The 16,173-nt window shown below is 41.4% G+C and overlaps 1 protein-coding gene across 2 annotated transcripts in view; it reads right to left on the bottom strand.

Annotated features, from left to right (window-relative positions):
* The window catches only part of Ush2a (usherin), a 701,257-nt gene that overhangs the window by 204,179 nt on the left and 480,905 nt on the right, over positions 1 to 16,173 (bottom strand). For both annotated transcript variants that reach the window (XR_004946207.1, XM_036202543.1), the window contains exons 41-43: positions 12,433 to 12,767; positions 11,407 to 11,529; positions 2,525 to 2,688 (exon numbers count right to left, since the gene is read on the bottom strand). Coding sequence is in view for 1 of the 2 variants with exons in the window: in XM_036202543.1 (XP_036058436.1) it covers positions 2,525 to 2,688; positions 11,407 to 11,529; positions 12,433 to 12,767 (622 nt within the window). In the remaining variant the exon portion in view is untranslated. The remainder of the gene's footprint in view (positions 1 to 2,524; positions 2,689 to 11,406; positions 11,530 to 12,432; positions 12,768 to 16,173) is intronic.

The following is a 16,173-nucleotide window of genomic DNA, read 5'->3' on the forward strand; positions in this document are numbered from 1 at the left end:
TAATGAAACTTCAGCGGGCCGCTTCAGATCTATTAGGTTTGTCAGCTTCTATAAGCACGCTGACTTCGGGAATGCAATGATATCATGTATTCGAGTAAGAACAGAGCAGCCACATCTTCACTTTAGTATTCAAGTATTACAAGGATGCGGTGCGTGTGTGTGTGTGTGTGTGTGTGTGTGTGTGTGTGTGTGTGTGTGACTACTTTTATGGGCAAGCTCTTAAGATGAATTGGTAAGCCAGGCAGAGCAGGGAGGAAGAATGGAATGGGTGAAAACACACACACACACACACACACACACACACACACACACACACAAGCACACAGACACACACACAGGCACACACACAGGCACACACACATACATACTCACACAAATAAATTTAACTTCTGTTAAAACCTGTTTTTCATGGTGATGTTACAGAAGGCAATCAGAAGATCAATTAACTCAAAATTTCCCATTAAAATGGTTCAAATTAGGGGCTGGAGAGATGGCTCAGAGGTTAAGAGCACTGACTGCTCTTCTGGAGGTCCTGAGTTCAATTCCTAGCAACCACATGGTAGCTCACAACCATCTGTAATGAGATCTGGCACCCTCTTCTGTATATATAATAAATAAATAAATCTTTAAAAAATGGTTCAAATTATTCCAATCCAAATGCCATAGATCATTAAAAACCAACAAAGTTAACAAAAACCCTGGAGGGTTTTAAATTTTTTTTAATGAATTATTTGGTGAAAGCATAGATCAACACATGTATGCCCCTATACATAATGTCCCTCGGGCCCACAGACCCTGAGCATGGTTCTCAGCCTCGGTAGTATTGGGAAGTAGTGAAACCTTGAAGATCTGGTACCTGGTAGAGGTTACATGCTACTGAGGAGAATCTTGGAGCACAGCCTCTTTCTTTTGCTTCAAACCTGCCAGGATGTGAGTGTCTTCCTTCATCGTGCACACCTCATGCCTTGCCTCACCACAGGCCTCAAAACTCCAGAAGGAAGTGATCACACACCCAAACACTGGAAACATGAGTTGATACAATCTTTCCTTCCACATACACAGGTTTACTGGGGGTATTTTATCACAAAGGAAGAGTGACCAACACAAACACTGCTCTGATTTGTAGTTGATGACTCATGATGGCTGTCACATGGTAGAAAGTGTACGAAAACCTGTCTTCTTAGACCTGAACAAGCTCCTGACTAGCCCAATTATGCTAATGGTTGCCATTGTTATATACATCTTTTTGTATAATAGTAGATAACTGTTCTAGTGAGTGCTTACCTTTATAAAACAAATTACTTTAGTCAAACCTGTACAAATTAGATATTTCTCAGTATTCAGTGAAAATACTGACAACCTTTGATTCAGCCATTTGTCAGATCTTAAGTCATGCCTGCAAAAATGGTTAGTATGAATATTTGTATGATAGACTCAGGGCTTTTCTGGTTGTTCTTAAAGGCAATACACATGAGCAAATCAGATGCTAAATGCCATACCGTTAGGTAGCTGAGATTTCATTCACCATGGTTCCCAAAGTTATAGAGACATCTGTATGCTCTTTCAAATCCCCAGAAGAAGTGTTCCATCATGCCAAGGTAAGATCCTCAACACAGTGACAGTGCATCAAGATGGAATTCCTTTACCAGCCAATAGTGGCTCTAAGGCATGGTGCATGGTAGAATCACACTGTGGCAGACCCTGTACATGGTTCTTATTAATGAGGAATGAGTGAAAGGTGCTAGGTCTGGGAGCTGCAGAAGGGTCACAGTCCTGCACGGTGCCAAGTGATTAAGTAGATGCTTCTATCTGACTGTCCTGTCTCCACACTGATGGAACTACTCCCCATCTGAAATGAATAAGGGAGGGCACAGGGATCCAGGAAGAGGTAAGGAGGCATTCATCTCTTAAGAAGAACCTCATAGGCCTTAGAGGATGGTTGAAAGCATGAGAACCTGGAGTTCCACCCCCAGAATCCACATAAAACCTAGGCATGGTGGTGTCTGCTTGTAATAGAGTACTGGGAAAGCAGAGGCAGAGTCATGAGTTCAAGGACAGTTGAGAGAAACATCCTGAGGAACACCAACTTTGGTTGATCTCTGGCCTCCACACACATTTGTCCACATACATGTGTACCTGTATATGTGAACATAAACATACCTGCATATGTGAGCATACATGCACATAGATAGTTTAGGCACCTTAACTTGTTTATTTTTAGTGCGCTATGGTGGTTTGGTTGAGAAATGTTCCCCCACAGTCTCTCAGGCATTTGAATGCTTGGTGCCAGGTTGGTGGTGCTGTTTGGGGAGGTTTAGGAGGTATGGCCTGCTGGAGAAGTTTGTCACAGCTATGCTGCCTGCTGGCATGCCTCCTAGCCACAATGGACTCTAAGCCTCTGGGAACCATAAGCCCAAATCAACACTTGCTTCTTTAAGTCGCCTTGGTCATGGTGTTTCATCACAGCACAGGAAAGTAACAGAAGTGCTACAAGTCGGGGAAAGAGACATGTGAAGTGTCTTACTTGGCTTGTCCCATCTCACGTCTATGGCTGTGTGGTTAAGGACGCTTGTGGTGACAGTGGCGCCTCTCTCTGGAAAGCCTGCTGAGGTGGTCACTGTCACTTCTTGGCTTGGCGTAAAGCCCATGCTGTTGTGTACAAAGAGCTTATATCCGTATGTTGTGAACCTGAAGGTTTTATTAAAATAAACAAACAAAAAAGCATGTAAGTTATGTTCTATAGAAGACAAAATGCATTTATTTATTTTTTTCTCACAAAATACAGGATTCCTTTCCATAAAATGTTCAGTTTCCTTTTCCTTCTGGGAAATGCATTATTTCCTTTCTTCTGACACAAAATGTACCATTATCTCTGTAACTCTCCAGCCTCAACCAGAGTGTCAGGAAAACATTTGATTTGGAAGCTGTAAGCAAATGTCAGTCTTTTAAGTAAACTCGGGTTATCATTTTCCGCGTTCTTACTGTTTTCAGAAGCAGTGAGGATTATGGCTCAATTCGAGATGTAATTACAGGGCTGGCAGCTTGCCAGTTTCCTGTCCCCATACCATCCAGCAAGTTTTATGCTCTTCTTTAGGGGAACTCATCCATTTTCAAATATCAGATGCCATCATCTTTTTCTTCCTACACGTCTTCTCTGTCCCTAGCATCTCATTGGCTGGAAGGTAAGCGCTTAAATGAAACCTCAATTGTGAGCAGAGTACACAAGATTGCTCCTCCGAGAGTTTGGTGACAGCGAGGTGGCCGGGCCCCAGTGTGCACATGTTGAGCCCATACAGAGGGGATGGACCCACACTTCATCAGAGGAGAAACATGGACACATGTGATAGGCACTTCCTGAGCACATGTTAAACTGTTAATTCTTCTTCTCTGGTTCTTCCAAGCAGGAGCCCAGTAGCTTTATCTTTTTGGTTCTAAATTGTCTAAGTAGGAAAATGCTATTTGTAGACAAAATCAGACCCCAACTCTACAATAATTTGTATGGAGATACTTGCTTAGACACATTGAGTTCTAAGTGGCTGTCCCAACTTGGGCTTCAAATCCTCTTCTAATATGGGGTCATTATGTGTTCCTAGGGTATCTAGCCTCTGAAACATTCACAGCCGGGCCCAAAGTCTCAATATGTCATGAACCCAGCTTGTCACAGGACAAAGGAAAGTGTGCCCTTTCCAGAAACTTCACTAAATGGCTGAATCAAAGTCAAGTCAGGATTTTTAGAGTGTTCTTATACTTCTGGGTGGAGCTCTGTCTGCCTCTCCTTATACTCACTTAGGACCCAAAGGTATTTTCTTGGAGTTCTGCATCAGTCATGTACAGGATGCCACTCTGCTGCTGCTGGAGCCACTGATATTGGATGGTTCAGAGGATCATGGCGGTGGCGGGGAGGCTCATTTATTGGTGTAAGTCTCTAAGCAAGAGCCACCATGGAAGTGTATGCTCCTTTGCTCTACAGCGCCTTCCCCGTCTTGGGTGTTTGTTCCTTGCCTGCCTGCTCTTCTTTCCTCTTCCTTCCCACAGCTTCTTCCCTCTGTCTTTTGTCCTCTCCCTCCTTTCATCATCTTCTTCCTTTCATGGATTGAGTCACTTACCACTACCCCCCAAAAGAGCGACATTATCAAGCTGTGTATTTGTCCATCTAACAAGTTAGAAGAGGTCACCCAGCTTAGGGAGCACTCACATACAATCGCTGCTATCCTGTAAGAGAAAAGGGAGAACTTTCGATGTTGTCAGACACAGGCAAGCAGAGGATGCACATAAGGACAGGGGGAGGGGCAGGAGTGATGTTCCTTCAAGCACAGGCATGCCGGGACCGCCAGAAGTTAGGAGAGGCAAAGATGACAGCTTTCTGAAGCCCGCGGAGGGAGCCTGGCCTTGCAAATGATTTGTTTGGTAACCTTAACCCTGAAAACTGGAACAGAGTACCCTTTGTGCTTGGGTTGTTTCTAGCCATCCAGCTTGTGGAGTGTGACGTTAGCAACCCTGGGAAGATACCTGTCTATGTGTTCTTCACCAAGGACTAACCAGCCTGCAGGACCAAGGCAACGGAAAGTCAATAGCCACAGTAATTTTCTGTGGCCCCGATATTTCTACAGGCATCACACATCCATTCCTCACAGTAACTATAAAGTGCTATTATAGTATGGATTTTGAAAGTGAGGAAAATAAGGTTGGAAGTATTAAATAGCTTGTCCAAGTCATTGGACTCCTTAGGAGAGCTGAGATCCAAATGCAGGCAGTCTGGTTGAAGACGCTCTGAACCAGTGCACTGCAGCACTGGGTACTGCCAGGGTGATGAGAAAGTAATAATAATAATAACAATAACAATCCAGGGATAATCTGCTTCGCCCCTGTTGGGATGATGTCATATGACTGGGACTTGACCTTTGATACCTTTCTAGCTGAGGCGAGGGGCCGATTTAATTCTGCATCCACATTGCCTGCCCAGTTTTCTCTGTGACCCCAGGATGAATGCGAAGGGTGGTGAGTCAGGGTTAAGAGGGTGTTGGGTCTGAGACAATAGAAGGAAGGGAAGCTAATGGCTCACGTGGGAATTGAACCAGCGACCTTGGCTTCATTAGCTCTGTCCCTGGGTAAAATACTTATAATTGTATTTCAAGTCATAAAATTGCTTTATTCCTTTAGCTGGAGACCAGAAGCCTAGTTTTTTCTGCTACAGTATTTGAGCTTTTCTTCATCATGTTGATGATATGATACAACTGACAACCTCTGTGGCTCCAAATGACACCATGGTTTTAGCCCTTTGCTGTGCCAAGCTAATAGCACTAATATTTTTCTTTGTGTACAATTTGGAGGGCCTCCCTCCAATGATACTTGCAGGAATTTTGTAATTTTATGTAATATGTAACTTAGGTAGATCAGGCAATATGTATTCCATATACATAAATATTCCATATATTACAGATGGAATGTACACACATATATAAAATAGATGGAACACACATGCACACACAATTGATGGAACACACACACATAAAATAGATGGAACACACACACACACACACACACACACACACACACACACACACACACTAGATGGAACACAGAAGGACAGGAGGCATGGATCCCATGGATACATGCTACTGGAAAGTGGGCTTTTAACATGGCACTAAAACTTCTCAAGTTGAACTGCCTTGATAGTTCATCTACTTCCACTAGTTAAATGTTTTCTCTGTTTTAGAGATTAAAAAGCAAACGGAACACCAGGACTGAGAAGTTAAATGGATTCACCCAGGTTTGCAGAACTGCTATCCGTGTTAACCGGACCTCTTGGTCACTTCTGAGGACTCGGTCTTTCTAATATCCATTGCTTCCCTTAACTGAGAGCTCAGCATGCATTCATGTTTGCCTTTGGTTGTTTCTCTAACTTTCAAAGAGAATTGTGAAGATTTTTAATGTATGAGTGTTTTCAGGTGTCCTCAGAGGCCAGAAGAGGGTATTGGATCCCCAGGATCTGGAGTTACAGGCATTTCTGGGCTCCCTGATTTGGCTGCTATAAACCAAACTTAGGTCCTCTACAAGAGCAGTCAGTGCTCTTAACTGCAGAGCCATCTTTTAAGCATCATGTTCTCTAACTTTTAATAAAAATCTCTTTTCTACTAAATGAAAAACTAAAATGTGCAGTTTTCAAAGCAAAACATAATTAAAAAATTAAATCCCACCAGGCAGTGGTGGCACACACCTTTAATCCCAGCACTTGGAAGGCAGAGGCAGGCAGATCTCTGTGAGTTCGAGGCTAGGAAAGGCACAAAGCTACATAGAGAAACAGTGTCTCAAAACACCAAAAAAAAAAAAAAAAAATTAAATCCCTGTATTTTATGTCTGTACTTTCAACCTTGTGAGTCTGAGACTTATTTTTTTTACTATGTATATATGTGTATGTATGTATGTATGTATGTGTGTTTATATGGGTGTGTGTGCACATGTATGTGTGGGTGTGTGTACATGTGAGTGCAGGTGCTGTTCCGGAGGTGTTGAACTCATGGATCTAGAGTTACAGGAGGATGTGAGGGATCTAACATGGGTACTGAGAATCTATCTCAGGCCCTCTGTGAGAGTGCTACACATGATCCAGCTCTGTTTCCAGCAAAAGAAGACTTGACTTGGTAATGGTGTACTCTTGTAAGGTGTCTACACGACTGTGTGGCTCATGTTTCACCCCTACACAGACAGTAGGATGAGTTAGTTGTATGGAAGCAGCTTTCCTATGCACTGTCTTTTCAGTGAATTGTTGATGCCAAAAGGGGCATTCCACTTAAAAACAAAATAAAGCTTACAAAAGGAGAACAGGCCAGTCGATGGACACTATATACTCATAGCAAGATCTACTCCAGAAGCAAATGTAGACTGTTAGTGACAACACAATGATGATATTTTCCTTTGTGCAAAAAGCACAGGTGAAAAATGTTACTATGTAATAATTCTCAGTTCAAAGCCCAGGTGTTCTAACTCAAATGAAAAAATAAACTAAATTCTGTTTAGTTGAAAACAAAACAAAACAGTGCCTATTAGATTCTGTCTGGCTGATGCAAGCCCCATCCGCTTATCTATCAGTTACTTGTAGGCCATGAACAGGTGCTTCACAGTTCCTAAATCAGTAACCCTCACAGATTTCAGGGCACATTCAGTTTGGTATGTTAGTGACCCAAACATATTCATGTCCAAGGGAAAAATGATCCCTACTGAATCTCAAAGTCTTCTTTGGGAAAAATACACCAAAAACAAATAGTATTTGCTGTAGTGATCAGCACCACTTCAGCCATTGATTTGTTCATTTATTCAAACCTTATTTCCTAAACGCTAGCAGTCACCTGCTGGACACAAAGAATAAGGATCTTGCTATTTGTTCTCTTGGAGCCAGAGCATGTGCAAGCTCTTAAGGGCATGTTTTCTGTTGTCTGTGCGACTGCACGTGAACCCTGGGGGCTAGGGGTTGAGGAGGCCAGAGATGGGTGTTGATCATTTCTCTTTTTCATTTTCTCTCCACCTTAATTTTTGAGACAGGGTTGCTTATTGAATTTGGAGCTTGTTCATTTAGATTACCTGGCCAACAAACCCTATAGATTCTCTTGTCTCTCTCTCTCTCTAGTGCTGGGGCTACAGGCACAGACTGAAGCACCTGGTTTTTATGCATGGATTCCGGGGGATCTAAGTCAGGTCCTCATGCTTGTATTGAAAGGACTTTACTCCATGAGTTACCCTCTAGCCTCATAGGAATGTTTTGAAATGAGAACATTTAGACTTGGCTCATCTAAAATTGACTCTTTTCTCCCCTTTCTCTTTGGATGCAAACCAGTGAGACCATAAAGTTTAACCTCATCAATGAGGAGGTGTGATTGGGTCTAGCTCTTGATGTCAAGTGGTATTCAGTCTGCTGGAAGCATTTGTCCAGTGAAAGATATTTTGCTATTTTGGCTCAAAATGTGTACAGGCTGATAGCTTGAAGAGCTCTGCCGTCTCTGGTTAACTGATAAAACTCTTCAACATAGGTGAGAATGACTTGGGTTATTTTCATCAAAATCAAATCTGTGTCAACTTTATTGACATCCCAACAGAATTCATGTTTCAATATTGTCACTGCTATAAATGATGCTCTTAAAGATGCAGTCTAGTTATCTGCTTCCTGAACCAAGTCTTTCTCATCTCTGCCACAACCAAAAGTTTGCTTGAATAGTCTCACACAATAGATCTGAGAGACCTCATGTGACATGCTGGAGCTCAGTTCCTCACATCCTTGTGGGGACAAGGAAATGTGCTAACAAATGACGCATCCCAAGATGATTGCAAAAACAAAAGGTATTTTTGTTTGAACTAAATTATCTGGATAATTGGCTTGATAACCTGTGTTCTATAATAAGGTATAGAAGACAAAATTACTATAAGAGGGTCCTGGATTTCAGGATATAGAAATCGTATAGAAAAATATGCCATTGCTGCTTAAACTGTTTTTTTCTCTGCATTAACATATACACTTTAGTAAACAGACCACTTGAACAAAGCAATGACTCCAACTTCCTTTTAATTTTATAACTATATTTATAAAGGGAGGCCCCGTCATTCTTTGCTATATATTTTGTATCAGGAGAATTATCACTTAAACACTGCTCTAAATGTGTCTATAATGATAAAAATACAACAAGATAGCATGGGGTGGGGTGACTAGTTAGGTGGCTTAGGGGTTCAAAGCACCAGTTGCTCTTCCAGACGACCTTGGTTTGATTCCCAGCAACCTTGTGGCAGCTCACAATGGCTGCTACTATATTTCCAGGAGATCTAGTGCCCTCTTCTGGTCTCCATGGGCACTGTATGCATGTGGTACACAGACATACATGCAAGCAAAACACCCATACATATGAAATAAAAAAAAAAAAATCTTTTACAAAGTGTGAAAAAACATTTCAGTGTTCCATTTATTTACATAAATAGAAAGGGAACAGGGAAACTTGGGGAGAATAGATAATTATGTGTGCCTTCTAAAGGAGATGGATTCAATTAACAACAACAACATGACAGCCAAATGAATAAATCAACAGGATAAATAAAGTCAGCCTTCTGTGCCCTGGGGTTCCATATCCTCAGATTCAACCAACCATGAATGGGAAATATTTAGAAAAATAACAGCATGTGGTACTGAACCGTTGTTTTTCCTTGCTCCCTAAACGACGCAGTATAACATCTATTCTCCTTTACACCTTACTAAGCACTGTAAGCAGTGTAAAGATGATCTAAGCATATGCCAGCCCGTGGTGGGTTATCGCTAATACTTCACAGGTTCACATCAAGGACTTTCACATCCACGGTTTTTATGGAGCCAGAGGTAGGGTGGGGTGGGGGATGGGATGTGGTCCCAGAGGCAGTTGCCCCAGATTCCAAGGGAACCTAGGTAGATCCAGGGGACAGTTTCATTATGGTATCCCAATATAGGGGACAGCATTGGTTCTTTTGTGGTCTGCTGGGAGCTGTGGGTCACCAGCGGGAAGGGGAGCCCTGGCTGCTGTCAGGGTAGATGAAGGTGGTACCTGAGCAAGCAATGTATGCACTTATCCCCTTTATCAGTAAAACCCTGAGCCCTTCTGAGGGCTAATTTACAGCTTCCTCTCAGGCTGGCAAGATGGCCTACTTTGAGCAAAAGTAACCTGAACATTTTTTTTTTATTTACAGGGGGTAGACCAATAAAGAAAGGAATGGTCTCACATTAAGATGACTGGGCCATATATTTTGAATGTTAAGAAACAGGAAACACAGGTGGTGATGGCATAAGCCTTTAATCCCAGCACTCTGGAGGCAGAGGCAGGCGGGTCTCTGAGTTCAAGGCTAGCCTGGTATACAGAGGGAGATCCAGGACAGCCTGGGCTACACAGAAAATCTGTCTTGGAAAAGCAAAGCAAAGCAAAACAAACAAACACAAAAGAAGCAGAAAACAGGTCCTGACTTTCAACCCCAAGCTCTTTATGAGGGTGTAAGGAATTACTTATTAGATAACTGAAGATGACCTTGAACTTCTGACCTTCTTATCGCTACCCGCTTCTACACCCCATTACTCTCCCTGCTTGAGACTGAACCTGTGGCTTCCCACAAGTCAGATAAGCACAACTGAGCTTAGTCTCCAGCCCCTCAGTTATTTGAATAAGAACAGAAACCACCAATTCAAGATCCACTGTGGAAAAAAAGATATACTGGACGTTTAGCCTCACGTGTCTACTTAGATTCCAGAACACAATTTTGTTTATCTGCACAGTCCTTCTAGAAATAGCTGCCATGAGAATGTTGATTTCAACTTATATTCAGACCAGCAAGAGAGGGGACAGGCAGCTTCCTGGAGGAAGAACCTTCTAGCCAAGACTTGAAGTATGATTGATTCTGGTGGTAGGAAGGGGCCTGATGAGGAATGAGATCAGAGATGGGAATTTTCCCCGCTGTACTTAGGGAGCACATAATGACGGACGATGCAGGTGGAGGCCCAGAGATGGTGAAAGGTTTGCCTCTGCTCACAAAACTGCTTCCTTAGCAGAAAAAAAAAGTTTTGATCTAACTCTATCGTGTGGTGTGTTTTGGTGGTATGTGTTTTGGTGGTATGTGTTTTGGTGGTATGTGTTTTGGTGGTATGTGTTTTGGTGGTATGTGTTTTGGTGGTATGTGTTTTGGTGGTATGTGTTTTGGTGGTATGTGTTTTGGTGGTATGTGTTTTGGTGGGTATGGGTTTTGGTGGTATGTGTTTTGGTGGTATGTGTTTTGGTGGTCATGTGTTTTGGTGGTATGTGTTTTGGTGGTATGTGTTTGGTGGTATGTGTTTTGGTGGTATGTGTTTTGGTGGTATGTGTTTTGGTGGTATGTGTTTTGGTGGTATGTGTTTTGGTGGTATGTGTTTTGGTGGTATGTGTTTTGGTGGTATGTGTTTTGGTGGTATGTGTTTTGGTGGTATGTGTTTTGGTGGGTATCGCCTGCTGGCTCAGGTTTTAAACTCTAGATTCCACTCTTTCCAGTCTCACTAATTCAGTTATCATTGCCCCCCAGACCCAGCTATGTACAGGAGGCGCCCACTGACCTCCACAGTTCTCCGTGCATTCAACACTTCCAAATTCCTTTACTAAGTTTCGTGTCTAGATAGAACTGTGACAAAGGCAGTAGGTTGGGGCTCACACATCTCCAAGTCTGACTTGAAAGGCTTATTTCAAGCACGCCGTTGAGACAGCAAACACTGCACACGCCTCGGCTGCACTTGGATGATTAATGCCACAGATAATAACTGAACATATTCTACTGCGTGACTGATAACAGGTTCACACGACGAAGACGCTGGGGTACTTTGAACTATTCAACATGCCCCAGACTAAATGCCAGCATTTGTTTTTATAGTTTTTGTAATCTCACCTGCTAAGACCCTTATCTTTGTAAAACCACCGAGTTCCTGAATAAATATTGTGCCACAGATTTAAATCTTCTGGGGGATTTGAAGCAAGTGGTTGCTGGATTTTGCGTCTCAGAAGCTCATATCTAAAAGAAAAGACAAGCAGGAATATCATGACTGTCTCAACTAACATTATTACTGAGGTGCAGGCAGGTTAGCATCACTTGTGTGACATGCATGAAAGCATAAATAATACCTTAGTGCAATTATCAAATCTTTCCAGATGAACACTTTTTTTTCATGGCTTAACTACCATATAGTCTGTTAATTGCAAATTATCATTTACACTCACATTTTTTGATCACCAGTGGGAATGGTGACATTTTAGATTTCTGTGTCAGATTTGCTCAATATCTGTTGCAAGTTTCACACAAAATAGGACTATAAAAATCTTATCAAGTTAATGATTTTGTAAGACTCCATCAAAATTTTATAAACAATGATGATATTATCCACTGTTTTCTCTGCCAAGTATTCAGTTCTGGCTGCTCTACAGCTATTTTAAGAGTCACAGTTCTTTGCTTCCATCTTATCTCTGAGAACATTCTTCACATGTCTGTATATAGTGGTGATACAGAAACAGCCACAGGGTTAATTTTATAATTCAGAGACACAGTTGCCCCACCATGTTACATAGGACATGCACAAGAGCTGACAAACAGAACACAAGCATTTTTTAAAAAGAACAGGATAATGAAGGGAAATTTTAGCTATGAGATAAATACATTAAGGATTTTAGTCTGTCTCAACATGATACTCACTCTTTCTTGATGAGCACCATTGGTTCCATTTAAATCAAGATATACAATTTTCTATTATACAATTGTTAAGAACAGAGGGATATTGTATGATTATTATGAATTTGTAGGAGTAGGTATGGTATCCAATATGGAATTAATTCTATGTTGAGATATTAATAAAATCCTGCTTCCTTCCTTCTTGAAATGATATAGCTAAAATAAACCCCAGAGCAAAATCACTTTCTCTACCTCAAATCTGGTCCATTTGGTTTGGATGGTGGCTGCCAAGAAATCCCAACGTAAGATTCACTTAGTGGAATAGCGGACAATGGGGCCAGTTCCTGAGGCAGGGCTGGATGGGTAGTAGCAGAGGTAGGTAGACTCTCAGTGCATCCTCCTAGGTACCCATTACCTCCAGAGCAAGCAACAATGGTGACTGAGTAGTTAGTGAAAGGCATGAGATGTTTGATTAGATGACTGGACACCGTGGAGGTCACATTGGTTATTGTGATGAGAGGGTCGGGCATGCGGATCTCATAGCTCAGTATGGCTCCATTCTGGATAAGTGGGGCTTCCCAAGTGACCTGAAATAAAAGACCAATAGCATCAGTGTGACAACACAGGAACAGAGCAACTGAAGTTCACAAAGTCTAGAGTTTTGTCTGCCTCATTCACAATGAAGTCATTTTCTGAAGGCCTACATTGAACTTAGCTCTGTGTACTAGACAGTAATGAAGGACTGGGGTCAATGAGGTGAATGCGAGGAACCAAGTGGGAGCTGCTTCCTGGGCCTGATTTTTAGCTGTGATGCTTTCTAGGACTGTCAGACTAATACATACCATGGTGATTCATTTCCATCATGGGTGTGCTGAAGGACACAGAGCAAACACACAGAGGGAGGAAATTCACACATCTACATGCATCACAAGGTAGCATAAGGACTTGAGAGTTTGCACATTTATAACTCAATTAAGTTGAACTCAGGGCTCCTTGCTTTACCTTGTGGGTCAAAGAGACTGTTTTCCAAAGCCTGGGACAGATGACCATTATTCGTGTTTTCTGAAATTCACAATGGAATTTCTGAAGATGGTGGATAGTTTAACAAATAAAGCAATAACACATTCTAGTCTCAGGATAAGAAACATGTAGAATGCTTTGAAAAATGCAATCAAAGGATGGTTCTGTTTGAATGAATTTAACAACAGAAAACAAAATAACATCTTACGAATTCCATCATATCAGGTGGGACATTTCTCCCTACATTTTATTAGAGCTTAGTGGTCAAAGGTTCAAGGTTAGAGGCCCCTGAAGGCTCAATAAAAGAAAGTTTGTTGCTGCTGCACAAATACACAATTTGGTGATTTCTGCATTTTATTTTTTTATTTCTCAGTTGTGCTAAGTGCTTTACTGTGGCAATCTGTATGTTGGCTGAATTATTTAAAATCCTTCCTTTTAGTCTGATTTTACTTTATTTATTTTGCTAAGAAGTGGCTTCCAAATTTTATAATACCATTTAAAACTATTGATTGTTTTTGTATTGTGTGTACAGCACACTGGTTCAGGTGCCCCAAAAGACCAGACCAGGTGATGTTGGACCCTAAGCAGTTATGGGATGCCTGATGTGGGTGTTGGGAACTGGAGCCCTCTGCAAGAATAGTAAGTAATCTTAACTGCTGAGCCATTTCTCCAGCCCATAAGTGCTTTGGGGTTAAAAAGAGAATACAGGCTCTCTTCTTCACTGGTTGATGTAAGAGACATGTTGACAGATGGCAAGGTGTTGAACTTCCCTTACATTTTTGGAATCAGATCCAATTTGTCCCATTATATTATTGTTTTGAAATTATGCTTGATTCAATTAGCTAATATTTTATTCAGAAATTTTAGATATTCAAATATGAAATTATTCTATACCTTTATTGAACTGTCCTTTTCAGTCTTAGTAGAGACTGTCTAACAACTTTCTAAAAGGAAATGATCTTCTCAGGAAATTACATATCTCATGGAAGTACATGAATTTCATTTTTATAATTTTCGTAATTACTTTGAGTTTTTCTGATAATCAGATTTTAAGAATATAATTTAGACCTACTCTGTGCTCCTGTTTTCCTTTCTTAATACATATGTCTTTACCAAGTCATAAGTTTTTATTTTTTAGTAGTCAAGTATTAAGCTCAGAGCCTTGCACATTCCAGATAAGCACTCTAAAACCGAGTCACATCCTCAGCTTCTTTGCACATTTTGAGACAGGGTTTCTCTAAGTTACTCAAGCTACCCTGAGCTCACACAGAAGCCCAAGTATGACTTCAATGTGTCATCTGCATACTGGAGTCTCTTTGATTTAGCTTGAGTAGCAACTCTTTATACTTATTAATAAGTTACTCTGTATTTGTCTTTAAGTTGCCTCCATTTGTGTTACTTCTCTTGTGGTCCCTGTTGGACAGCAGCTCCTGCAGGTGACATTGTACAGTGCAAAGGACACATAACAAAGACAAACAGGTGATGACGTTGAACACAAGTCATCCCTCCAAAAACTCATCTTCAAACTCAATGTCCCCATGTGAGGGATTGAGAGGTGAAAACTTATCTGGCTGGTGTTTAGAGAAGGTATTTGGGTGGGGTCAGAACTAGATAAGGTCATGAGGGTCCAGCCCAATGATGACTGAATGATGATGGGCTTTAATAACAGGGAGAGGGAAAAAAGCAGGGACAAACGAAACTACAGGATTCCTGTCTCTCAATCTATGGTACCCCACACAGCTTTAGGATGCTTGTCACAGAAAGCACATCACTGGATGGAGCCCCTTATCCTGGAAGCTACAAGACCAACAGCCCAGTGCAGCTCTTCTCTCTATCCCTACCTTGGCCTGTTACTAGCAACACAACGTGGACTGAGATCAGTGAGACAGCCGCTCAGCGCCTTCCATCCTTTCCCACCACACTGACTCGTGCTTCCTATTTATCTTTAACCTGATTCTGCTCCCCACCCCCAGTCCTTGCCACTTGAGGGTATCTATTACATTTATTTGTCTACAGTGCGAGCTCCATGAAGTGAGAGGCTTTATTTTGGCTATACTTTCTCTTCGGTGTCAAAAGGAGATATTCATAAATATACTTCCATGAATGTGAGAAGTAAAACATATTGTCATTGTTAATATTATTGACAATTTACTTAGAACAGTAGTGCATGGTAAATATTGAATGGCTTTCTTAACCTGTGCATTAATGACTATCCTGTGATTCCTCATGAATGTTTTATCCATTTGCAATTTTGATTTTCAGATCTGTCCTTGCAGAGAGGAGTCACAGTTTCCAGGCAGGTATCTGTTGACCAGGAGCAACCTTACTAGAAAATCTGTAAAGTTTTAAGACATTTCCAAGTACAATATGATCCAATAATACAAACACAAAATTGTGTTCTTTGAACAGCATTTAAATATACTCCACGAAACACTAGATTTAGTCTGGTATTCCTCATGCTTTTCTTCATTGGTGAATTTCATTTCCTTGGCTGCCATACCTTTATATTTCAGTATCTTTCTAAAAACTTTGGGGCCCTGTATGGTGGCACACACCTTTAATCCCAAAACTCGGGAAGCAGAGACAGATGGATCTCTGTGGGTTCCAGGCCAGTCTGGTCTACAAATAGAGTTCCAGTATAGCCAGAGCTGTTACACAGAGAAACCCTGTCTTGAAAAACCAAACAAACAACCAAACAAACAAACAAAAACAAAAAACAAAACAAAACTTGACCTGGGGTTTCCATGACCCACAAGATTCAGCTCCCTTAGTCAAGCTCCCTTCCCTAGCTACCTGATAGGACATGTATACCCACCTCCCTCACCTGGATGCAAGTGTCTAGCCCCCACAGGGGGAAATAAAAGCCAACTAACTCCTTCCAGATATTGGGATCCTGGTGTCCTTGCCCCAGTCAAGTAGACTGGCACATTGTTATCTTTTGAAATCATGCATGTATTTATTTTTTATTTTCTG

Source organism: Onychomys torridus, chromosome 11 (assembly GCF_903995425.1).
Source record: "Onychomys torridus chromosome 11, mOncTor1.1, whole genome shotgun sequence".
In the NCBI taxonomy this organism is placed as follows: Eukaryota; Metazoa; Chordata; class Mammalia; order Rodentia; family Cricetidae; genus Onychomys; species Onychomys torridus.